Source organism: Rattus norvegicus, chromosome 10 (assembly GCF_036323735.1).
Source record: "Rattus norvegicus strain BN/NHsdMcwi chromosome 10, GRCr8, whole genome shotgun sequence".
NCBI lineage: Eukaryota > Metazoa > Chordata > Mammalia > Rodentia > Muridae > Rattus > Rattus norvegicus.
In genome coordinates, this window is record NC_086028.1 from 47635538 (window position 1) to 47662500 (window position 26963).

At 43.1% G+C, this 26963-nt stretch overlaps 2 protein-coding genes across 52 annotated transcripts in view; one reads left to right on the top strand and one right to left on the bottom strand.

The window, feature by feature from the left end:
- The window catches only part of Ncor1 (nuclear receptor co-repressor 1), a 142761-nt gene extending 136686 nt beyond the window's left edge, over positions 1 to 6075 (bottom strand). For 42 of the 51 annotated variants that reach the window (XM_039086704.2, XM_039086699.2, XM_039086706.2 and 39 more), the window contains exon 1: positions 4655 to 4791. The gene's annotated coding sequence lies outside the window, so the exon portion shown is untranslated. Of the gene's footprint in view, positions 1 to 4654; positions 4814 to 4934; positions 5071 to 5150; positions 5288 to 5944 lie in introns of those variants that run through there. The other 9 variants (XM_063269693.1, XM_063269691.1, XM_063269689.1 and 6 more) reach the window with 4 other exon arrangements.
- The window catches only part of Pigl (phosphatidylinositol glycan anchor biosynthesis, class L), a 57723-nt gene continuing 36700 nt past the window's right edge, over positions 5941 to 26963 (top strand). The window contains exons 1-2 of the mRNA NM_138901.2: positions 5941 to 6184; positions 19835 to 19934. Of these exons, the coding sequence (NP_620256.1) occupies positions 5950 to 6184; positions 19835 to 19934 (335 nt within the window). The 5' untranslated portion in view covers positions 5941 to 5949. The remainder of the gene's footprint in view (positions 6185 to 19834; positions 19935 to 26963) is intronic.

The following is a 26963-nucleotide window of genomic DNA, read 5'->3' on the forward strand; positions in this document are numbered from 1 at the left end:
AGCTGGGGACCGAACCCAGGGCCTTGCGCTTCCTAGGTAAGCGCTCTACCACTGAGCTAAATCCCCAGCCCCTCTTTCTTTCTTTCTTAAGGTTTTTCAAGACAGGATTTCTCTGCTGCTCTGGAACTCACAATGTAGACCAGGCTAGCCTCTAACTCAGAGATCCATCTGCCTCCGCCTCCCAAGTGCTGGGATGAAAGTTATCCAAGTGACTTTGTGACCACAGGAGCTCCTAGGGTAGCAAAAATGGCTCAAGAATATAATAAATGTTCAAGAAAAAAAAAAAAAAGACCACAAAAAATACCAAAATAAAAACAGACGGTGCACATAGTTGCTGCTACACTGCAGTGATTTTCATAGTTTTTCAACATCCCTAAGGAGGCCTGATAGAGAAAGGAACACCGTCTTAACCATTAAAATTACTTTTTGTATCCTCAAATACAAAACAAAACATCAACCAATTATGCTGACAACTAAGTTACTTGTATCTATAATTCACTTAAAACTTAAAAAAGGGGGTTGGGGATTTAGGTCAGTGGTAGAATGCTTGCCTAGGAAGCGCAAGGCCCTGGGTTCGGTCCCCAGCTCCGAAAAAAAAAAGAACCAAAAAAAAAAAAAAAAATCTTTAAAACTTAAAAAAATATTTAAACTAAAAGCTCGTGTTTATGCCTTTATAGCATTTAACATAAAAAGTACTTCATACTAGCTAAGACAACAGATTAACTGAAAATATACACATCTGTGACCTTTAAATAAGTCTGTCCATAGTACTTCTGATCAACCTTTATTACTTTCATTACTTGCTTTTACACCATGGTCTAGTAAACTACGTGTGAACTAAAAGAACAGATGAAGCCAGCTGCACTTTCAGCTCAGTAGCTGAAAGTAGGAATCACCTGAGTTCAGGTCTAGGCAGAAGTCAGCTTGGACAACATACACCATCTCAAGTCAGGCTACAGCTGGCAAGATGACCTAGCAGCTGAAAGCACTGCCACCAAGGCTGCCACCAGGTGCTTGAACCAACGCTGACAGCTGTCCTTCACTTCCCCAGACACGCCACGGACATACACGCTCACAGTAAATACACGTTCTGTTCTGTTTTTCCAGACATGATTTCTCTGTGTAACCTTAGCTTCCTTTGTAGACCAGGCTGGCTTCAAACTCACAGAGACCCACGTGTCTCTGCCTCCAAAGTGCTGGAATTAAAAAGGCCTGAGCGGTCATCACCCAGCATAAATGTTTTTTAAATAAATTAAAAAAGAAAAGATGGGAGGTAACTAAAGTAAGAACAGTACCATCTCCAGAACCAATAAAAATATGAAAATACAACTGAAATAGATTAAAAGATATAATTAAAAATGAGTAATAAAACAGAGGAGGGGGGAAGGAAGGGAAAGGAGATCTAAAAAAATAATAGCCTGATATTCAACTACATCAATCTCTGGCCTAAACAAAGGCCTTTGATTTCTAAAACAAGTGACAATGGCAAAGAATTCATCATTTCACAAAAATGAGTAAATAAATGCTATAAAAAACTGGAGTGAAGGGGTTGGGGATTTAGCTCAGCGGTAGAGCGCTTGCCTAGCGAGTGCAAGGCCCTGGGTTCGATCCCCAGCTCCGGAAAAAAAAGAAAGGAAAAAAAAAAAAAAAACTAGAGTGACCTGAATTTGCCAGGCCTGGAAAAAACTATACAATTCAATTCAATCCAAAGACGTTATCTTCCAGCATTTTATTTTTCTTCATCTTGCAGACAATCCAACATTTTCAGTTCATTATGTATTTGTTCATTCTTATTTTATGTGTATTAAGTGTTTACCTACAGGTATATATGTGCACCACATGTGTGCCTTGGAGGACCAGAGCATCAGATCCTCTAGAACTGGAATTACAGCCGTGAGCTGCCTTATGTAAGTGCTCGGAACCAAGCCTGGGTTGCCTGCAAACACAAAAACGTGCTCTTAACCATGCAATCATCTATCCAGTCCCATGGGTTTTTTTTGTTTTTTTTGTTTTTTGGGTTTTTTTTGGTTCTTTTTTTCCGGAGCTGGGGACCGAACCCAGGGCCTTGCGCTTCCTAGGCAAGTGCTCTACCACTGAGCTAAATCCCCAACCCCTGTTTTTTTTTTTTTAATACAAGATGCTCAGTTAAAATTATATATTATCTATTCCTTTTTCCTCCTCTTCCTTCTTTGAGACACAATCTCTCTAAATATAAACCTTTTCTGGCCTAAAACTCACTATGTAGACCAATCTTGCCTCAAACTCACAGAAATCTGCATGTATGTAGTGTTAAGATTACCATTCCAGGCAGCATAATCTTTTTTTTAAACTTATGGGAGATAATCATAGCTATATAAATACATGAGCAACGGGTCTATTCTGATGAGTTGTAATGTGAATATTCATTCTTCTAACTACACCATGAGATTTGCAGATAAAGCGTTACTCTCATAGAAGCATAATCCTTTTAATCTGTTTAAAGCAATTTCATAATTTTTTTTGAAACAAGGTCATGAATATTCCAGATTGCCCTCAAACTCAATATATAGCTCTAGACAACCTTGAACTACAGAGTGGACATGTGCCTTCTTTTATGTGGTGCTGGGAAATCAAATCTGGGGCTACATGCACACTAGCTGAGCTCTCTACCAACTGGGCTGCAGCCCCATTCCAGTTCATAACTACTTACTCAGACTAGACTCACAACAAAACCTGTGAAAGCAGAGGTTTTTCTAATATTATAGATAAAAAAAAAACTAAAGCAAAGAAAAGTTCTAAACATGTTCTAAATACCAGTTAATTGCAGAGAGAATTACGATTCACAGTGTTGCAGTCTCCCAGGAGGAGTTTTACAACATATAGTAAGCTTTTGCTAAAAGATAAGAAGTGTTTTGGTATGGCAAGAAATCACTTTCTAGATATGTGTTTATATATACACACATACACACACATATGCACACAGTTTGATTTTCATTAACAGGTGCACTTAAAAGACAAAGCAACTGGAAGCTATAAATATTAGAATAAACTAAACAATCACTGGAGCACGTGTGCGCGCTCGCTCTCTCTCTCTCTCTCTCTCTCTCTCTCTCTCAGTTTTTGACACAACAAAGTTTCTCTGTGTAAACTTGGCTGTTCTAGAACACACTCTGCACACTCTGTAGATCAGCCTGGCCTCAAACTCACAGAGATCTGCCTGCTTCTGCCTCCAGACTGCTGAAATTAAAGCTGATTCAACCACTGGACTAAAACAGAAGAAAAAAGTACTGTTTTTCTCTAGTAACTTAGCTTCATTTCTTCTGTAATTTTTACCCATATCTAAGTAAGTCAGAACTTGAGCCCAGACAAATATGAACTGGATCATCCAATAAATTTATGTTAAATTTTAACATATTCAATGAGGGGCATGGAGACATAATAAAACATTTCCCCAGACTATTAAAAATTAAATAAAGTATTCCAGGTGTGGTGGTACAAGCATCATCACATAGGGAGTTATATAGGGAGTACCCGGCCAGCAAGTGCTACAGACATAAATGGTCTCAAAACAAACATTAATTTAAAACATCAACTCTTCGTTTATCCACCAGATAGCCCTTGTGACTCAGAATCACCATCAGCTATTAATCTAGATACCCTGAACATATGAATGACTGACCATGTGTACATCCCAGGCCTGTTGCTCTTTGCATACAGCCATGTTCAGTCTCCCATCATTCTCTCACCAAGGTGCACACAAGGAATGTAAACTTCAATACAATAGGAGATAATTAGGGTAGCAAGCAAATCTCATGCAGGTGAATATACTAACCCCCAAAATTAAAATTACCCATAACGCTACTCTCCAACGTTAACTCTGTTGAACAGGCACTGTGGCATATACAACCTGGCAATTTATTAGGCAAATACTTTTCAAAACTATCACTTCTTTGCATGACTATTCTTGGTCCACACTAATTCTAAGAACGCAGTGTCCTTTCCGTTAAGGTTGCTTTCTCAAGTACTTTCTCAAATTCCGGTCTTCGTTGTCTTTCCCCCCCACCCCAAAAAAGGGGGGGAAGGGTGCACTCTCCCACTTGGCACAAGAAAACACCAATAACAAACGGCAGGAGGCAGAGGGTGCTGCTCTTTGCATCTGCACCACTACCAACCCTTCGCCATTATACCTCAAGTGGGCCAGTTAGAAAGGTGAACTAGTTTGCTCTTCACACACTTGTCCATCGCTGTCACCCTCCTTAACCCATTCCACACTCGCCAGACAGCCACCAACTCTCCCTCAGAGTGGGCCTAGGCGGGTCACCTGCGCCGGCCCCACCCGAGGCCCTCCATCCCCGCACCCCACTCCTCCAGTCCCGCAGGCACCGCACGCCCCCTCCCCAATGGACAGATACCCCGGGCTGATGTCCGCCCGCCTAAGGCCATTCTTCCCCCAAACTCCAGAAGCCTCCATTCGGCTAGCCTGAACTCCCCGCCGCACCCGACTCGCCTTTGGATGGGGGAGAGTAACAGACCAGCGGCTCGGACCGGCCCCAACCCAGCGTAGTCCGCGACGCCCCTGGCCCGGCCGATCCGAGGCTGGCGCCCTAGGAGCCCTCCGAATCTCCCGGGCGAACAGGGCCCGGAGGCCGGGGCTGCAGGAGCCGAGCCTACTCACCGGGAGCTGGCGGAGCGTGAGAGCCGGCGCGCCCCACGGCCGGACGACCAGGGCGCGGCCCCGGCGCGCGGCCCTACGCCCGGCCCTCGCTCGGCGCGGCGAGCTGGGCGCTCACTCCGGCCGCCGCCGCAGCTTCGCCACCTTAGCCGCCATCTTGCCTCAACCCCACTCCCTCCCCCTCAGGCCGGGCGGCCGCGCTGAGGCGGCTCCGACTCGGGCTCCTCCTCCTTCCGGAGGGTTGGGGAGACGACTCCCTCCCCGGGCGGAGCGCGTCTCTTACCTCGGCCTCGCTTCCTGGGTCGCGGGTGCCGCGCCAGTTCTTTTCAAGTTGTCCCTCACACTCACACCCGCCCCAGCAGCGCTGCCTCGGGCCTGACCCGCCGCGGCAGCCATCGCGTACTCGGCCTGGAGCGTCACCGCGAGCCTGCCACTCCCGCGCGCCTGGGGCCTTCCCCTCAGGCGTGGGAAAGGACAAGGCGCTTGGCGCGGGACTAACCTTGCGACCCCTGCGCGCCGCCAAAGCGGCTGCACGGTCCTCGCCGAAGAGAGAAACCCGAGCCCACGTGGCTGGGATGCACGTTAATTTCACACCGAGTGTCCATCGGAATGGCGGGCGAGGCCTCCTCCGCGGCGTGTCTCCTTAATCTCTACCTCTTAAGAGTATTTAGGGGCCTCCGGACCGCACTCTGGGCCTCACCCTTCTAGTGAAATGACGTTTCCTCCCAGTCGCTTACTTTTTCTCCAGTAAAGCCGCCATCTGAGAAAGAACGCGGTGACCCACTTTGGAAAACTTTTTTTTTCCGGATAACGGGCTGTTTATACGAAGTTTGGGGTCATAAAAAATGGGTTAGAAAATTAGTTGAAGGAAGGACGTTGATGTTTGTCTTAAAATGCTTCCCTTTTGGCCGGCGTGCTGATATGCCTGAAATCCCAGCTCGGGAAGCAAGGGAATGGGAATCATTGCAAATTCGAGGCCAGTATGGTCTCTTTATAGTGAGCTCGGGGGTGGGGGTACACGCAGCGAGACACTATCGCAAAATAATTCTAAAGTGCTTCCTTTTAAGCACACTGGACGGTAAGAAAGACACCAGACCGCAAAGTTCGGGAGGACTTCACCACAGAATACGGCGGGGTATGGGTGGAAGTTTCCACGTTCGGCCGGCCAGCAATCTTGTTCTCCAGCCTCGGCGCTCTTAGCCACGGAACGCAGTTTCAGCGGGTTCAGTTTTCCCGCAGGGAGCCCGAGTCCACCCGCAGCCTTCCTTCCTGCGCAGGCGCAGTGCCACTTACCCGGCATGGAAGTGGTGGGTCTCTTGTGTGTGGCCGTGGCTGTCCTGACTTGGGGCTTCCTCCGGGTTTGGAACTCAGCGGAACGAATGAGGTCTCCGGAGCAGGCGGGCCTACCGGGAGCCGGAAGCCGGGCCCTTGTAGTGATCGCGCACCCGGACGATGAAGCCATGTTCTTTGCTCCCACGATACTAGGCTTGGCACGCCTGAAGCAGCAGGTGTCCCTGCTCTGCTTCTCCTCAGGTAGGAGACTGTAGGAGGGTCGCCGGGTTAGGGAGCTAACTGAACTCAATAGACTTCTTCCTGAAAGGTTTTCTGTCGTAGGTAACTCCTTTCTCTAGGCTCCTCACTGACTGGGGACAGAAACAGCCGGCTTCCCAGATAGGTTGGGGAACCCCGAGCGAATTCCACTCTTCCCTAGCCAAATCGTAGAACAGAAAAGTGTTTGTTCATCATTGGTTCCGTTCAGTACCTTCACGTTCCTTTGGGAACTGCGACTGTACTGGATGTTTTGTTTTGTTTTTGCTTTGTCTTTTTTTTTTTTTAAATAGTCTCACCGCAGCCTAGCTTCCCAGGCGTGAGCCGTTGTGCCTGACCTGTTGTCCTGAGGAACATCTATTTCCAGAAGGATCAAATAGAATCGTGCACCAAACAATCTGAGCTGTATGATGTCTGCTCAACCCACCAGGTTTCTTTCCTAATAATAGCAAAAGCCCTTCTTGCTGCTTTGAAATCCATTTTCCACTACAAAGATGTATATGTCAAATTTTTTTAACCTCAGATAAATAGAAAGTACATTTATAGGTAATTTTTAGAGTTCATGTGCACCCAGCTTTTATTAAAAGAATTCTTCAAAAGTAAGTCTTGCATAATGATACAGACAGACAAAAGCAAACAAGAAAACCATGATACTTAAATATGGTGAGTACTGCAAAACTTAAAGTGTGTACATACAGTGGGTGAATTTTATGGTATATCAAGGTATATCTCAATAAAGCTGATTTTCAAAATTGCTCATGACCTCTTTTCCTATGTGGTTGTGTGTTGTTCCAATTCGTTTTTTAATAATAGATTTTTTCACAGAAATTATAATTTCTACATTCTTTTTTTAAAAATTTATTTATTATATATGAGTACACTGCCCCTGTCTTCAGACACAAAGAAGAGGGCAGATCTTATTACAGATGGTCAAGAGCCACCAGGTAGATGCTGGGAATTGAACTCAGGACCTCTGGAAGAGCAGTCAGTGCTCTTAACCGCTGAGCCTTCTCTCCAGCCCCTAATTTCTACATTCTTTTCCCTAAGCACCACTTTCTATTTACTTAATATATATCTATGCAATACTTTATTCTAGATCACTGTCATCGGGATTGAATTATAAAGTTGACTGAATTTGGGAGAATTATTTTTGGTTTTTAAACAGTTAATGCTGATTTATTAAAGAAAAGTCATTAAAAAACAAAAAGTGGAGAGGCTGCAAACAAGAAAAGAGTACCCTCTTTTTAGATTTATATGTATGAGTGTTTTGCCTGTATGCATGTAATATGAGGTTCATGCATGCCTGGTGTGCACAAAGATTGGAATAGGAAGTTGGATTCCCTGGGACAGGAATTATAGCCAGTTGTGAACCCTGATAAGAATGGATAATGCTGGAACTTGCTGGACAGTAGTGACAAATGCCTTTAGTCCCAGCATTCCAGAGGCAGGCAAATCTCTGAGTTCGAGGCCAGCCAGAGACACTCTGCCAGGGAGAGGAGGTAGGGGAGGTGGGGAGGGGAATAGTGCAGGGAACTGAGTTCTGGGTCCTCCAGAAGAGCATGGAGTGCTCTAAACCTCAGCCATCTCTCTTGCCCCCTTGTCTTATGTTTTATACTATAATAGAATTGAATCTGTGTCAAGATTTGCATCAAAACTGTATTTGCTTACAAGATATTACTAGTCCAGTATGTCCTTTAATATTAACATTTAATATTTTCTAGATTATTTTCAGTAGAACTTAAAAACTTGGGGCAAGAAATCAATTTGTCTTTTTTTCCAGTTCTTAGGATTGAGCCAAAGGTCTCAAACATGCTGGACACCCAGCCTCCCAAAATCTTTTCCTAATAAAAGATATAAGCCTTCACTTAACAGTCAGTTGTTACTGTTAAGTATACTGTTGTCTTTAATTATTTCCTCTAAATCCAACTTGCCATTTTTTTTAATTTATTTATTTATTTTATATGAACACACTGTCGCTGTCCTCAGACACACCAGAAGAGGGCATCAGATCCCATCACAGATGGTTGTGAGCCACCATGTGGTTTCTGGGAATTGAACTCTGGACCTCTGGAAGAGCAGTCAGTGCTCTTAACCACTGAGCCATCTCTCCAGCCCCCAGCTTGCCACTTTTAATCGGTCACTGTTGTAGTAAAAAGCAAAAAAAACAAAACAAAACAAAAAAACGGTAATGTTTAATATAGTGTGGTAAGGGCTGCAGAGATGGCTGAGCCATTAAAGGCTAGACTCACAAAAATACATACAGTACAGAGAAAACCATAGCAGTGTAAGAGAGAGTGCAGTGAGCAGGCAGTAGAGAAGAGCATTGGTTCTCCTTTCAGAAATTTTCTTTAGAGAAGGTTTCAAATAGGTTTTCTTCTGATCTGGGCTTCAATAAAAGAAGACTATATAAGGAGCAGGGCTAATAATCCTCCTAGGCCATTCTAAATAAGTCAGTAAAGTCTTGCACTTGTTCAAATAGCTTATCCCAACTACATCCTTAGTTCACGAGGAAGAACTAAGAATGAGAGAAACGGGGCTGGGGATTTAGCTCAGTGGTAGAGCGCTTACCTAGGAAGCGCAAGGCCCTGGGTTCGGTCCCCAGCTCCGGAAAAAAAAAAAAAAAAAAAGAACCAGGAAAAAAAAAAAAAAAAAAAAAAAGAATGAGAGAAACAAGGAAAAAGGGAGTTGTTCTTCTGGTGGTAGTGACTCATTTTCCTCAGCCATCCTATGAGATGATGCTATTTCCAGTTTCCATATAGACATTGAATCACCAAGACTTTAACAAAAGAAGAGCTAAGACCCTGTGGCTCCTAGTCGCTCTAAACCAACACACCCAGGCTGCCCAGTTGCTTCATGTGCCATGTCAATTGATGAAATATTTAAGTGCATTTCAAGGTAATCTGTTCCATTCATTTGTGGGAGAGGAACCCGCATGTCATGAACCACCCATGGTAGTCAGAACACAACTGGCAGGAGTCAGTTGTCTCCTTCCATTCTGTCAGTCCCTGGGATTGAACTCAGGTCATCAAGCTTGACAGTAAATGCCTTTACCCTCTGAGCCATCTATCTGGCCCCCAGCCACTATTTAAGAAATGTTTAAGAAGAGGTGGGCTGGAGAGATACCTCAGCAGCTAAAGGGGCTTCCTACTCTTATGGAGGACCTAAGTTTGGTTCCCAGCACAAACTTCAGGAGGCTTTTAACTGACTGTTTCAGATTCAACACCCTCCTGGCTTCTACATGCACCTGAACTCACATGTACATACCAACCCGTGGCACACATTAGACATAAAATTAAATCTTAAAAATAAAGGGGTTGGGGATTTAGCTCAGCGGTAGAGCGCTTGCCTAGCAAGTGCGAGGCCCTGGGTTCGGTCCCCAGCTCTGAAAAAAAGAAAATAAATAAATAAATAAAAAGCGTGGTAGCACATCTTTAATGTTAGCACATGGGAGGCAGAGTAGGTGGATTTCTGAGTTCAAGTCTAACCTGGTTTACATAGAGAGTTCCAGGACAAGGAGAGCTACACAGAAAAACTTTGTGATGGAAAACCAAAGTGGGGTGGTGGGGAAGACTGAAATCATGAAAGGCAATGTTTCCGCTCTAAATTGTGCCACTAACTCATACAGGATTCTATACAGTAATGTGAGCACACACGTGCATGTTCTCCATACTCTTCTTATAGTCAGTCTGAGATTTCTTTTTTTTTTAACTTTATTTGTACCGTTGTTTTTCCCGAATATGTCTATGTATCACCACGTGTGCTGTGCCCATGAAGGCCAGGAAAGGGAACTGGAGTTACAGACAATTATGACCCTCCATATGGATGTTAAGTACTGAACGCAGATCCTCTGGAAGAGCAGTTAGTGATCTTAACTGCTGAGCCATCTCTCCAGCCCTGACAGCTCTATTTTAAGTACTATAACTTTTAAAAAAAATGTTATTTTTGCCAGGCAGTGGTGGCCCACACCTTTATTTCCAGCACTTGGGAGACAGAGCCAGATAGATCTTTGTGAGTTCGTGGCCAGCCAGGTCTATAGAGCACGTTCTAGGACAGCTAGAGTTACACAATGAAACCCAAAACACCCTGTCTGAAAAAAACACCCATATATACATATATGTATATTTGCATTATTTGTGTAATTTTTTATTTGTGGTGAGGGTATACATTGTCATGCCACATGTGTGAAGCTCGAGGACAGCCTTGTGGAGCGAGTCTCCACTCCCATTTTTACATGGATTCCAGAGTTCAGACAGCTTACCAGCTCAGCAGCTTATGGCTACGCCATCTCCCCAGTCAAACTATTGAAACTTACAGAACGGTTACCCAGTCTGATCAAACCTTTGATTGTTCCTCAGGGCAGGCCTGCTTGTTTGGATATTTTTTTTCTTCTACATACTTTTAGAACTCGGTTGGTCATTATTCAAGGGAAAACCTTACTGGCATTTTCCCCGCATTGGAATTTCACTGACTTAGTGTCAGAAGAGGACATATCAATAACATAAAGTCTTTCTGGCTACCGTTTAATGATGTCTCATTTCTGTCGGCCTTCTTTCATATCTGTTAAGCGTCTTGTTTGGTTCTGGTTTCTGGGCTGGGATTGAGCCCAGGGCATTGAGCTTGTGAAGCATGTATTCAACCTCTGACCCACACCCCAGTCCTTTAGTATCGCAATGTTATCCAGCCTGCCTCAAACTTATGACTGTCGTGCTTTGGCTCCTGAGTAGCTGGGACTGTAGGCACATACCACCATACGGCTGTTACTGGTGTTACACTTAAGGTCTTACACACGTACTGAGATGGCCTTTATGCAGTTCTGTCCTTTAATCTACTTCCTGTGCCTAGGGTTTCCTATCGTCTCTGTTATGCTCTCACCCTTGATGCCTTCAGTTAAACAGAACTCCAAATAACTCCCAATTTCAGTAGCTGTATGTCCAATTCTGTTTGTTCTTACGACTTATTCTGGGTTTTTATACGTGTATTTTGTAGGGTTTTTTTTTTCTTATATGTTATGTACACTTACGTTACCATATTTGGGTAACAGATTGATGATTTGATTTTTCCAGTCTGTATTTTATATGTGTGAGTGGGTGTTGTGTGTACACTATGTGTGCTGATATACACATGCAGAGGCCAGAAGAGGACATGGGGTATTCTGTTTTATAACTCTGCTTCATTCCTTTTGAAACAAGGTCTCTCACCGAACCTGGAGCTAGGCCGGTGTCTTCCAAGCCTCTGTCCCCAACACCCCCAGAGCACTAGGGTTACAGATAGAGTGGCCACAGAGCTTTTGTATGTATATGTTAGGGATTCAAACTCTAGTCCTTGGGCTTGATCAGCAAGCACTCTTGCCCACTGAGTCATCTCCCACCCCTGATGATTTACTTTCGCCTCAGCTAAAGCCATTGCCTGCCCCAGATCACTCAAGGTTTTTAGCCAGGAAAGTAGTATGAGTTGAGTGTCCAAACCCAAGTGTCGCATCTCATGGTCACAGACAAAAGCACAGTATCCCTAGTTCATGAGGAGAGCCTCAGCTGAGGGCCCCCAAACCAGGCGCTGCAATTAGAACGTCTACATATGATGTGTCCAAGTGACTTTCTGCTTCTTTACATCTGGGTATCTGGGTTCCCAGGCAGGTGTCCTAAGAGAGAATCTAGGGGCAGCCTGTTCCCCTTCGTGACCAGCTTTAGAAATCCTTCAGTATCACTTCTGCTACATTTCCGTGTTGAAGTGGTCCAAAATCTCATCTAGGTCCTAGGAGAGAAGTTGATGCCATCTGCCGATAGGCAGCATCCAGCTCCTCAAGATTCCTATGGGACTAGATATACTGTTGGAACTATTTTTAGAGTAGAGTCACTCACACCAAGGAAAGTTGAGTAGGGGTTTAAACCTGAGGGCTAACATTTTTCTTCATTTACCTCCTAACCAAGCAAAATCTAAGCATCCCTGAGTAGGGTGGGCTTTGTACTTGTTGCTTGTCTGTCTCTGAAAGTGTAGGCTTCTGAAGGCTTTCTTTGTGAAGAGGTCCTTTATCTGTAGCTAAGGTCCAAGGCTGACTGCAAAACAAGGTGTACAGATGCCCTCTAGATGCCCTGGGCCTATGAAGTAATCCCTCGGGACTCTGGCTACTTTGTTTCCATCCTTCAAATATTGCCCTTACTTTCCCCTCAGTCATATGTTCTCAAATGTGTTTGCCTCTGATCTCACTGGTTAGAGGTTCAGCAGACATCTGACTCACCATATTTCCTAAAATAAAGCTTACTGGGTTATTTTAAATAATTCCTTTTTAGTCATTAACAATCCTTCACAGTGTTGCTTCTTAAGAAATGTTTAAGCTCAGCCTAAAAGTGTAGTCTAAGCCATACATACAATAGCCATAACCCCAGTGCTTGGTTGGTAGCAGTGGAAGGATCAAGTTCAAGGTTATCCTCTCTATATACTGATTTAAGACCAGCTTGAGTTACATAAGACCTTATCTTCAAGTGGGACAGAGGAAGAAAGAGAACATGACAGTTTAACACTTCTTTCTAACCGATGAATTTGAAATTTCTTTTTATTAAAAAATATCTGAAGTACTGTTTGTATTCTGTTAAGAATGGAATAACTTGGGGAAAGAAGAATGTCTCATTGAATATGAAAGATTGCTGCTCTTGCAGAGGACCCAGGTTCAATTCCCACCACCCACATGGTGGTTCACAGCCATGATTCCAGGTCCAGGGAATCAGATGCCTTCCTCAGACCTCCATGGACATCAAGTATGCACACGGTGAACATACATGTAGGCAGGCTAAAAACACACATGAGCTCTTGTACATAAAAAGTATAAATCTAATAACGTTAAAATAAAACTTTTTAAAAGGAATGGAATCAATTAGTAACATTTAAATACATGAGCTAGAAAACCATGAGAATATGGTATCATGGCTGGGGAGGGGGCTCAATCAGGAGTAAGCATAAGCACCTCAGAGCCTGAGTTCAGATCCCCAGCAGCCATACAGACCTTGGGCACATATCTATATACTCAGCACTGCTGTGTTGGGGAAAACAAGAAAATTAGATCCTTGGAGCTCATTGACTGGCCAGCCTAACCCATAGGAATCTCCAGGTACAGTGAGAAACCCTGCCTCAAAAAATAATTTTTGGGGCTGGAGAGATGGCTCAGTGGTTAAGAGCACTGTCTGCTCTTCCAGAGGTCCTGAGTTCAATTCCCAGCAACCACATGGTGGCTCACTACCATCTGTAATGAGATCTGATGCCCTCTTCTGGTGTGTCTGAAGACACCTGCAGTGTACTCATATAAATATAATAAATACATCTTTAAAAAAAAAAAAAGAACCAAACCATTTTAAAAAATAATAATAATTTTTGGGCGGTGGTGGATTGTGTCTTTAATCTCAGCACTCTGGAGGCAAAAACAGGATTTCTGAGTTCAAGGCCAGCCTGATCTAAGAGCAAAGCTCCAAGACAGCCAGAGCTATACAGAGAAACCTGTCTTGAGAAACCAAAAGATAAATAAAGTGGAGAACGGTAAAGGAAGGCCATTAACATCAACCTCTGACCTCCTACATGACCCATGGCTTCTCCTGGGGAGACATAAATATTGACCCCAGACCAATAGATCAAAGAAATGATTCTTTCCAAAGTCTAGGTGATGAACCAGTGACCTTATGAAAGTTACTTAGAGGAACATAGGTGACTCTGAGGCAAATGCATCACCAGAAAGCCCCATTCCAGAAACGGTAACTTCTAGCCTTCTCCCTCCTACATACCGCATACTTGAGAAGGGCAGCATGGCCACACGGCCACATACAGCCAGGCACAGGAAGTAGTGGCTGAGTCTCAAGTGATGGTCTCATGACACTCCCTGCCTTCTGCAGGGAATGTTAACAGGGCCATTTCCTTTACCTCAGACCTAGTTATCACTGTTCTGCTTATTTTGTTGCCATGACTAGATATAGGTCACTACCTCAGTCTACTCCATGATGGCCTACAGAGAGACATATCAGTCCCAAGAGGAAATCGCTTCATCACAACATGATATGGTTACCATGTGATTACAGCAACCAAGAGTACAGAGCTACCCAGTGACTAAGAGAAGGAAACGCCCCTTCATGAGCTCTTGTACTGATGGGTTGACTACTAGATTATTTATTAAAATTAAAGATTTCTTATGTGTATGAATATGTTTTCCTACACACAAGTGTTCCACATGCATGCCTGCTGCCTAAGAAGTCAGAGAGGGCATCAAATCCACTGGACTAGTTGCAGGCAGTTACGAGGCACCATGTGGGTGCTACAAACTAGACCCAAGTCGTCTACAAGAGCAGTCAGTGCTCTTAACCACTGAGCCATCTCTCCAGCTCCTTATTAGGACTTTATGCACTTGAAAAAATATGTTTACTTATCTTTTCCTTATAACTATAATTACCTTAGAAATTATACGCCAATTAACCCTATACTCTGGCCCTCTTGTTTTGTGATCGTGTGTACGTGTTTGTGTGTGTGTGTGTGTGTGTGTGTGTGTGTGTGTGTGTGTGTGCCGAAAAACACTTATGGAGGTCAGAAGGCGACTTGCAGAAGTCAGTTCTTCCACCATGTGTGACCTTGGCTACAGTGGATGTCTTTATCCATTAAGCAGCTCACTGGCCCCACAGCCCTATTTTAAAACTATACAATGTAAAGCCCAATATACCCCTTTAATCCCAGCACGTGGGAAGCAGAGGCAGGCAGATCTCTGTAAGTTCGAGGCTAGCCTAGTCTACAGAGTAAGCTGTAGGACAGCCAGAGCTGCCCAGAGAAATACTGTCTCAAAAAAAAAAATAACAATAACAACAAAACCGTGTATAATTACTTTTAAAAATGCTATTGTTAAGTCAAGTACATGCTGGTAATCCAAGCGGTTGGGAGGTAGAAGCAAGAGGACCAAGAGATCAAGGGCATTCTTGGCTGCATAGCTAGCTAGTTCAAGGGCAGCCTGGGTTACAGGGTGTATGAGACCTTAACTCAGACAGACAGACAGACAGAGTGAGGAAGGGAAAAAGGGAGGGAGACAGAGAAGAGAAAGAAAACAATGGTGTGAGCTGGACCTGTTGATACATGCCTAAAGTTCTAGCTACTTGAAGGCTGAGGGAAGAGGGATCACTTGAGGCCAGTTCAGGGCGAGTCTGGATAATGACTGGGCTAGTAAGACAGCAGGTAAAGACACCAGTAACCAAGCCCGACACCCGAGTTTAGATCCCCAAGATCTAAATGGTGGAAGGAAATAACCACCTCCCAAAAGTTTTCTCCAGTCGTCCAGATGCATGCCGTGACATGCATGCACGCATGCATGCATACATGTACACATGTGTACGCACACACGTGCACACACATATAAACAAATATAAGTTTTTAAAGGGAGTATTGCTGTCTTGTTGGAGTGTTTTGTTGTATTCCTTTCTTTTCTTTTTGCAGTCCTGGAGACTGGGTCTAGTATCTTGCTACCGAGCTACATCCCTTGCTGAGGCAGATCTGGGAAAGGCTATTTTGTGTCTGTGTGCCAGGTGTGTGCTTGTTTGTTTCTGTGTTGCTACAGGATCTTATCTGAGGCTGGCTAGCCTCAAACTCACTATGTAGCTGAAAATAACCCTAAGCTTCTTGTTCTTCTGCCTCCATCTCCCAACCCCAGGTAGTCATCCTGGCTAGCTAAGTACTCTATCCAACTAACTGTGCCAGACCCCACACCCTGAATTAGATGCGTAAGTGTGAAACTAGTTGATTTGATTAAACCGTGGAAAGCTATAAAAAAAATGTTAGTTGAAGAAGAGATCAAAGGTGAAATTCAGCGACAAACATTACCTGTGAGCCTTAAAGATTCAGGTGTAGAAAAAAAAAAATGCTAGCAGCATTCCTCTGTTGGAAGTGTAGAATGGATGTGGTCAAATAGACGTCAGGAGCCATGAAGACCTTAGTACTGGGATCACTTTATACCTTCACCTCAGTGAGCAGACACTGCTCTCATTCAGACTTCTTGTTCTATCTGAGACACACATGCCTATTTTCATGAGAAAAAGACAGTCCCTCGGTGTGCTGAGCTTTGTTAATCACCTATAAGTTAGAGAAACTAGCAACATTAGTATTTCTGTGAGAAAAATACAAACCTTTTGGGTCCAACCTTTTGGGAATAGTGAAAAAACGATACCACTTACAAGTATGGCCTGGTTTAGATAGGAACTTGGTGGGTTTCCCCTAAAAGACCCTTTACTTTTTTTAGAGACTGGAGGGATGGTTCAACAGATAAGAACATTTGCTTTTCTTCCAGAGTACCGGAGTTCTATTCTGTACCCGTGTCAGGTGGCTGAAAACCACCTATAACTCCAGCTCCAGGAAATCTGACACTCTCTTCTGGCCTCTTCAGGCATGGATTCACATGCACAAATACACACACACACAAACATACACATGTATTTTTAATGTTTTTAGTAATATTCTACCAAATTTAATGGCATAATTTATATTTTATAATAACTCATAATTAGATTTTTTTAAGGTTTATCACATTTGTGTAGTACATGTATGTATGTGTGTATGTATGTATGTATATGTATGGGCCTGTATGTGCCATATGGACTCGATTCTCTCCTTCCACCCTGAGTCTTGGTGATTAAACTCAGGTCATCTGGCTGGTCATGGAATCCTTTTACCTGCTGAACCGTATCACCAGCCCCCTGGAAGAGTTTTATACAGTGAAATTCTGATTTGTTTTTAACATTTCTTTGATTTCTCTCATAAATATCTAATGATATAAAATTTACTATTTTGAACATTCTTAAGGTACTTCACAAGATTATGAAACCATCACTCTGATTTCATCACTCTAGAGAGAAACCTTGTAACCCATTAAGCAATAACTCCCATCCCTTCCTTCCTCTAGCTCGAGGACTACAATTCTACTTTGTTTCCATGGTTTTGCCTGTTTAGGTGCCTCATATAAATAGAATCATGTGGTCATTATTATTTTATATATGGCTTGTGTTACCTTAATATGTTTAAGCTCATCAATATTGACCGAATGTTTCAGAACTTTGTTTTGTTTGTATCAGGATCTTACTATCTATAGCAGACTGGCCTCAAACTCAGTATGTGACCCAGGGTGGCCTCACATCCACAATCCTCCTATCTTAGCTCCCAGAGTACCAGGATTAGTGCCTATGCCACCGTACCCATCTACTTTATTCCTATTTTGTGGGCGAGGCAGGAGTTATGGCACTACCAATTGAACCCAGGGCCTCACATATGCTAGGCAAGCCCTCAACCACTGAACTGTTTACCAGCCCCACTTCATTCGTTTTGGCAGCTAAATAATGTTTTTGTTCTGTGTACATAATGTTTTATTTTATTCCTCATTCCTCTGTTGATGCTGCAGTTGGCTTTTTTTCTACCCTGGTGCTGTGAACTTAAGGACTCGCTGAACTTAAAACGTAGAAGTACCTATTGGCATACTGGTTTCCAGTTCCTTTAAGTATATTCTTGTGAATGTAACTGTTGAGTCACATCGTGATAGTGCTTAATTCCTGAAATAGGCTGGGCATGGTGGTGCATGACTTTAGCCCCAGCAGAGGCAGGTGGACCTAGCCTGGTCTTCATAGCAAGTCCTAGGCCAGGGCTATACATACTGAGACCCTGTCTCAAAAACAAAAAACAAATAGATTTCTGAATAATTGGCACATATGTTTCAACCAGCTGTGGTTCCTGCTTGTTCTACATCCTCATCAACGCTTACAACTTTACACTTTGGAACTCCACCCATCCTAGTTGGTATGAAGGGATACTCTATCGTATTTGATTTGCTGGATGTCTGAGAATGAGTAGTCATTTTTGCTGCATTCAATATGTCAGTCACACCACTATTTCCTGTTAGTCCTCCAATAGTATATGTGAAAGTCTTTATTGAACTGTTATTGTCTTAAGTAGTCAGTGTAGTTCCACTATTCTAGGACGATGCGTCAACAGAACTGTGTTTCCTCAGTTTATAGTGGCAGAAATTTGGACCTTTTTCTTCCAAATACATTTTAAAATTAATTGATCATAGTAAGTTTCAGGCCAGCCAGGACTACATACACATCAATATCCTTTCTCAAACAAAGATGGTAAAGGGGAGAAAGAGCAAACACTGCTGGATTGAGTGCTTTAATGTATGTTAAGTAACCTTCCAGGAAACCTTGTGAATTAGTCATTCTCCAAACACTGCAAGTCAAAGAACTTAGCTCAAGGAAGCTAAACACAAACCATACATGCAACTATTTTAGGAAATTTTAATTAGGAAGTACATTAATTAGGTAATGCTCAAAATGAGAGCATTTTAAGTGACACCAAAATTTCATTGTATTATTATTTATAAGGCTACAGAAGAGAATTATTCATAGGGGCTGTGGTAAATACATTGGGAAAGTAAAGAACATCTATAAACTTTTTCTGGTATTGATGGACAACTGGTTATTAAACTTTTAAAAAGAGGATGTGACAGGTGTAATGGTTCAAGCCTTTAATCCCAGCACTCAGGAGTCAGAGGAAAGGGGATCTCTATCAGCTTGGTCTACATAGGGAGTTCTAGGACAGCCAGAGTTACAGAATAGAGACAGACAGATAGGCAAGCAGACAGACAGTGTGAGTTAGTTTTCTGTCTTAGGGGTAAAGATTAATATTGCTGTGAAACAACACCATGACTAAAGCAACTTGAGGAGGAAAGGGTTTATCTCACTCACACTTCCGTGTAACAATTAATCACCAAAAGCAGTGAGGGGAGGAGCTCGAGCAGGGCAGGAACCCGGAGGCAGGAGCTGTTGCAGAGGCCGGGGAAGAGTACTACATACTGGCTTGCATGCCCTGGCCTGCTCAGTCTGCTTTCTTAACCTCAGGACCACCGATCCAGTGATGGTACCACCCACAATGGACTGGGTCCTCCCCCATCAATCACTAAGGAAATGACCTACAGGCTTGCCTACAAGCCAGTCTTATGGAGGCATTTTCTTAATTGTGTTTCTCTCCTCTTAAATGAGTTTAGCTTGAGCCACTTTAACAGAAAACTAGCCAGCATATTTTTCATAAACAGTGCCTGCACGTTTTTCCTGTAACACCTAAAAATGGCACCCTATTCTTTAAATTAGTTTTAATCTGGAGACTATTTTGTCTATAAAGGTGAAGCTAGAGGTCAAACCTGGTGCCTCACACATATTAGGCACAGCACAGATAGATGAGATAGATAGGTAGACAGACAGGCAGACAGACAGGCAGAGACATAGATAGATTTATATGTTAATGCATACAGGAATAGATGCATAGGCATGGTAAATGGTGGTGCTAAAAATGTACACTTATCTGCTGATAGGAATACCTTAACATTAAATTTCTATTGTCTTCAGCTACTTAAAATCACAGCTTTTTCAGATGCTTTAAATCCCCCAGGGAAGGGGTTGGGGATTTAGCTCAGTGGTAGAGCGCTTGCCTAGCAAGCGCAAGGCCCTGGGTTCGGTCCCCAGCTCCAAAAAAAAAAAAAAAAAAAAAGAAAGGAAAATCCCCCAGGGAACAAGATAGGCTATGAATAAGTGAGCAGACAGGCCTCCATGGTTAGTTAAAGTACCCTTCTATCTGTCTCCTCAGGAAATTACTACAATCAAGGTGAGATTCGAAAGAAAGAACTTCTGCAGAGCTGTGCTGTCTTGGGGATTCCACCTTCCCGTGTAATGATTATTGACAAGAGGTAATCTGTCCTTTAATAATGTAGAACTCGTTGGTAATAAATATACATTGGTACATTGAAAAGACACAAAACCTAATGTCAGTATAAATCGATCTCACGTCAGAAAAATTCCTTTACCTTTGTTGTTGTTTGGTTGGTTCTTCAGCCTGGCCTTGAACACCCAGTGTAACTATGTAAGGATGATTCTGAGCTTCTGAATCACCTGCCTCCTACCCCCGAGAGAGCTGGGGTCACAGGTGTGCGCTGTGTTTGGATCAGACCCAGGACTTTGCACAGGTTTAAGCACTAACTAACCTGGCTGCATCTCCAGCCTCCAGGACCTTCTTGTAAGCTTCCTTTCCCAGGCCTGGACGCAGCAGTTTCTCCAAGGCTTGGCTTCTCTCAGCAAGGAAAGTGTATAGAGACTGTGTATATACCTGCACAGCTGTTGTATTCATTTGTGCAGTGTCTTATTCTCATTGTCACTTGACCTTGGCAGTGGAAAAAGCTAGGACATCTATTAAAGAGTTGAAAGAATCAGGAATTTATACTGATGGTTACAATAAAACGCTAGTATTTCAGGGGTTTTTTTTTTTTTTTTTGGTTCTTTTTTTCAGAGCTGGGGACCGAACCCAGGGCCTTGCGCTTCCTAGGCAAGCGCTCTACCACTGAGCTAAATCCCCAACCCCCAGGGTTTTTATTTAAAGTCCTTGATTTTTTTTTTTTTTTTGGTTCCTTTTTTCGGAGCTGGGGACCGAACCCAGGGCCTTGCCCTTCCTAGGCAAGCGCTCTACCACTGAGCTAAATCCCCAACCCCTAAAGTCCTTGATTTTTACAATTGAATTTTTTTCTCCTACACTGACCATCTTGCTTCCAATAACAAAAACATAATTACTCATTTTATTTTTCTAATATTGTTAAGAAGTTTATAAAAATGAGTGGGATTTTGTTATTTACATTCAAGACATGAGATATTGAAAATGAAGGCTAAGCCAGGCAAAGTCACACACACCCTTAGACCCAACATTTGGGAGGCAGAAGCAGACAGGACTCTGAATTTGAGGCAAACTTGTCTATATAATACTCCCAGGACTACATAGAGAGACCCTGTCTGTCTGTTTGCCTGTCTATCTATCTATCTATGATTTATTCATATGTTTATATGTGTATAAATATGTAAGTGTTTGTTTATTTTTGGTTTTTTGAAATAGGGTTTTTCTTTATAGCCCTGGCTGTCCAGGAACTTTATAGACCAGGCTGGCCTCCAACTTGGAGCTCCATCTGCCTCTGCCTCCTGGATGCTGGATTAGTGGCGTGCACTACCCTGTACAGCTCAAAGTGGAATATATGAGCAATGAGGCCCTCTTGGGAAGTATACACGTAGTCAGAACATATTACAATGCGTGTGAGGAAGTCTGAGGAGATAGCTCACTAGTGTTTGCTGTGCAAACACGAGGCTCTGAATTTAGTTCCTCAACATAGTGAAAGTCAAACTCAGGTCACACACATCTAGAGAAGGATGAAGGAGTGGCAGGCCAGATAGAGACCCTGTCATCAGATGGGGAGCGAGCACTGTCCTGACGCCGTCCTCTGAACATGTTCTCTGACTCACACCTGTGTGGCATCACACACACCCATGCCCAAACACCCGTTAAAAAAATGGAAAAACTAAAAATTTAAATGCCATATATACTCTTGTATGTAAATATACTTATTACTTATTCAATTTTTACAAACCAGGCAATGGATTCATGAGTGTCACAAAATCTGGGTCTTAAAAACTTGCGCTGTTCCAGTCGGTTTTGTGAACTTCAGGGTTAGGGAGTTTACAGGTCTCTGCGGCTCAGCAGTTTGCACACGTGCTGGGCTTTGTGCTTAGGGTTTACTTATGTGCGTTTGAAGTAAGTTCTCTCTGTGTACCCACCACTGTCTTAGAACTTGACCGTACGTAGGCCAGGCTGGGTGTAGCAAACCACAGAGATCTGCTTGTCTCTGCCTCGCTGGTGCTGGGATTAAAGCATTTGCTACCTCACCCAATTCCTAAGAAGTAATTTTTAAATATTTCTTAAAATATTTTGCCTCTAGGGAGGCTGATGTAGAAATATTGCCATGAGTTCAGGGCCAGTTTAGAGCTAAAAATGGTCAGGGGATGAAGGTATCTGCTTTAAAGGTATAAACTGGACAACCTGAGTTTTAATCCCCGAGAACCATGGAGTAGAGAGAGAGAACTGATCCCTGAGCATGGTTCTGTGACACATACATACTCACACAAAAATAAGTACGCATTTTTAAAAATTTAAATTGCAGTGTGGAGAGATGGTCCAACAGTAAGCACTGACAGTCCAGGTTCAATTCCCAGCCCCGTGTGCCAGCTCACAATGGCCTAGAACTCCAGTTCCAGGGGATCTGACACCCTCTTATGGGCACTTCACATGTGTGATGATGTACAGACAAGCCACCCATACACACAAATAAAAACACATCTAAAAACAAAAGTTCTAGTCACGATGGTGCACACTTTTATTCCCAGCACTTGGGAGGCAGAGGCAGACAAATATCAGTGAGTTTGAAGCTAGCCTGATCTACATAGCTATCTCTAAGCCAGGGCTACAGAAAGAAACCCTATCTTGAAAACAAAGCAAAATGTGTGTTTAATATTTGCTCTGCTGTTTTTTAATTATATTTGGTATATGTGTGAGGTGTGTGTGTGTGTGTGTGTGTGTGTGTGTGTGTGTGTGTGTGTGTCAGAGAACAATTTGTGAGAGCTGCTCTCTCCTTCCATCATGTGGACTCAGATCATCAGGTTTGGTGGCAACTGCCATCACTCTCTGAGTCCTGCTCTTTTTAGAGAACAGGGTGGTAGATACAGGGGTATCTTTACTGTAAACTCTATTTCTCTGTCTTTCAGTACTCACAGTCCAGGAGTTAACCCTAGTTTAGTGTTGGCAGGAAAACGCTAGCCAATGTTGAAGGTGAACTGGTAACTTTGCAAACACATGTTTTGGAGCATACAAAGGAGCCTAGGAGGAAGACATGACTCATTTATCTAAGAAGCACTGCCTTGAATAGATTCTGGATACACACACATTGCAAAGAAGCGGGAAGGCCTGCCAAGTAAAGACATCTCCAGTCTGGACACCTAGAAGGGATGTGTCAACCTTACCACTTGTTTATCTTCATTTTCTACATCTTTCCAACAAACTCGATCTCTGTCTGTTTTGGATTGGGGTGGGGACAGCATGTTTCTTGACCGTAGATTAGAGTCTGAATGTTACTGGATAAGAGAAGGGAGCGAGCACTCTAGACACAGGTGGGTAATAGATTACAAGTGACTGCTCGATCTGCTTCAGTTGTTTCGATAGTTTTAATAGTACGATCTGTCCTCTCCCATACAGTCATCCTGAGACAAAGTGAGTCCGCTGTAGCTCAGTAGCATCATCAAGACTCTCCCGAGGCTGTGAAGATTTTACCATAAAGATTCCATAATTAGCTTAGCATGGTGGTACACACCTATCATGCAAGCTGAGCAAGGAGGATCATGGGTTTGAAGCCAGACTAGGCAATCTACTGTATTTTCCTGCTATTCAGATTTTTTCTAATGATTTACAATGTCGAGATATATTAATAAATCTTTAAACTATTAGATTACCCAGTAACAATGTAGCAGGTCAAAGAATATGACCTTTTTGTCCACTTAGTTAGTTTAGGAGCTTTTTACTGTGCTGGAGACCAAACCTGAGCCTGCGATGCTCAGCCAACGCCCTGCTCTGCTCCTCCCCAGCCCTGAACTTTTCTTCACCTAGGAGCTAAAGTGTTCTTGCTGTTGATTTTGAGTAATTTTAATTTTTGTTACTGTTGTGAATAAGATTTTTATTGGTCTGTTTTTTTAACTTTTTTATTATGTTTACTGTTGTGTGTACGAATGTATGATATACATTCATGCCACGTTATGTGTGTATTTTATGTGGAGATCAGAAGACAGATTGCAGAAATTGACTCTTCAGAGACCAGGCCAGAATAGCTTTTCTTTTCTTTTTTTAAATTTGTATGTTTTTATTTCACATGCTTATGTGTTATAGTTCACATGGATGTGTGTTCTCATGTGTTTGGACACACATATGTATAAGCATGTTTACACACACACACACACACACACACACACACATAGAGGCCTGAGATTGACATCATGTGCTAGAATCATGACAGACCACCATGCCCAGCTGGCATGTATGTGGGTTCTGGGGATCTGAACTCTGGTCCCCACTCTTACATGGCAAGCACTGTACCCACTGATCTGTTTCCCCAGCCCCAGAGTAGCCTTTTATGTTCAGATTTCTATTGACCCTCCTCCTTTCAATATAATCTAAGCTTTTTCTAGCTCTCCTACTTTGCTTTCTATTCCTGTGATTAATAATAATAATAATAATAATCACAACCAAAAGCAACTTAGGGAGAAAAGGGTTCATTCAAGTCAGGGGTACCTGCCCAGGAGTGGCACCACCCCCAGTTACTGGGCCCTCCCACATCAGTCATTAAGAAACTGCCCCACAGGTGAGCTCACAGGCCTCTCTGATGGGGCATTTTCTCAATTGAAGTTCCCTCTTCCCAGATCACTCTGCTTGCAACAAGTTGACAAAGAAAGAAAAAAAAAAACTGGCACACTAGCAAAGGCCATCCAGCTGCTACTGGTTTCTTGTTCCAAAGCTCCAAAGCCACGTCCACATTTTTAGTTATTCTGCCTGGGCTGCCATAACAAAATACCAGAGACAGGCCTAAACAGAAATCTACATTCTCCCAGTTCTTTGGACCAGAAGTAAGAGGGCTAGTTTCTGGTGAAGGTCCTTTCCTTTGCAAATGGCCACCCTTACACGGTACCTTCATATGGAGCAAGTGGGTGGGATCTCCAATTCCATAAAATTAGCCCCTCACCCTCATGTGCTCATTTAATCCTATTTACCTCCTAAGAGTTATTCTGAGGGAGAGTGCCTTAACTTACTATGAACTGAGGGAAAGCACAATTTAATCCATAGAAATACGCAAACTTTGTAGGGTGTCCTCAGGCTCTTTAGATATGTCACAGAGAAAACTGAGGGGAAAAGGAAGAAAGAAGCTTTATAGAAGACCTGTAACCTGTGGTGATAATAAGCCATTATAAAACCCGTACTATCAGGGCAAAAACACTTAATACATGATCTTGCTTAATCCTAAAGGTGATCCAATTAGTTTCCATTTTACTGATAAAACGTTGAGCCTGGAGAGGCTGAGTCGTTTGCTCAAGGTCACTCAGCTGCAAGGCTGGCGACCTGGCAACTGCACTGAGACCACCAGGCTGCAAAGCATAAGCTTCAACAAATGAGTCTCCTGGCTACTCAGTACTTTCAAAGTATGGAGCCCATACACGAGGCTACATACTGATTTCAAAGGTCTCACCACTTAATGTGTAAGCTCACTCTACAAGACAACTTTTATGATCTTCCTTTGTTTTATTGCACACAAAGAAACAAGAGCTCAGAAAAACTAAGAGCCTCAAGTCACATATTTAAGAAATGTCAGTGCTAGGTAAGGCTCAAAGACAGAAAGGGAGATGAAATAAATCCTGACTTCTAGAGAGAAGTAGGTCACAGCTTTGTTAGTGTATTTGAAAGACCGTTATATGTTTAAAGTGCTTTGTGCCTGGTCAGCTGTTTGTTCTTGCTGCTCTGAGCCCGAGCTTGATTTCAGGGATACATTTAGCCAGCTGAGTGCACACCCAGATAAACCCTTAGTGGGAAAAGTGATTTTCAAATATTTATTTATTTATTTACTTATTTATATGTAAGTACACTGTAGCTGTCTCAGACACACCAGAAGAGGGCATCAGATCTCATTACAGATGGTTGTGAGCCACCATGTGGTTGCTGGGAATTGAACTCAGGACCTCTGGAAGAGCAGTCAGTGCTCTTAACCGCTGAGCCATCTCTCCAGCCCGAAAAGTGATTTTCAAGGAAGAGTATGCTGGCTAGGTTTTGGAACTATCTTTTTGTTTGTTTGTTTGTTTTCTTATTTTATTTGTAGCTCTGACTGTTCTGGAACTCACCCTGTAGATCATGCTGGTCTGAGGATCCATCTACCTCTTCCATGTACAAATTAGAGCCATCTGGAAAGAGGGACCAGAGTTGAGGAATTGCCTCCATCAGATTAGCCTGTGGAGATATGTGTAGGGCATTTTCTTGGTTCTTTTTTTTTTTTTTTTTTTTTTTTTCGGAGCTGGGGACCGAACCCAGGGCCTTGCGCTTCCTAGGTAAGCGCTCTACCACTGAGCTAAATCCCCAGCCCCAGGGCATTTTCTTAATTAAGGATTAATATGAAAGGGCCAAACACACTGTAAGCCATGCCAGGGCAGGTTGAGCAAGCCATGGGGAGCAAGCCAGTAAGTCGCACTTCCATGGCCTTTGCTTTAGGTCCTTCAGGTTACTGCTTTGCATTTCTGGCTTTCTTCAATGATGGACTGTGACTTGTAAGCCAAATGAAACCTTTCCTCTAGTAACATGCTTTTGCTCATGCTTGAGCATAGCAACAGATATGCAAACTAGGACAAAAGGCACAGTCGCAATCATGAGAGAACTAAATGATTACTTACGGGGCTCCTTTAAAGGTAATGTTGCTCATTTAGTGAGTCATACTAATGCACCAAGTAATGCATAAAATAATGCATTAAAATGCATGTTTCAAGATTGGGCACAGTTGTGCACACCTATAATTTAGCACTTAGGAGGCAGAGACGAGAGGTTATTAAGTTCAAAGCCAGTTTACGCTATGGTTAGAGGCTAACCCGGGCTACATAGGGAGACTGTCAAAACAGAGAGAGCCAGGCCTGGCAGTGCATACCTTTAATCACACTACTCGACAGAGGTAGGCAGATCTCTGTGAGCTTGAGACCAACCTGGTCTACATAGGGGGCTCGAGGACAGAACTAGATAGTAAGGCTCTGTCTCAAAAAACAAAACAAAACAAGGACAAAAACAAACACAGACAAGCTGGGTAGTGGCACACACCTTTGGTCCCAGCACT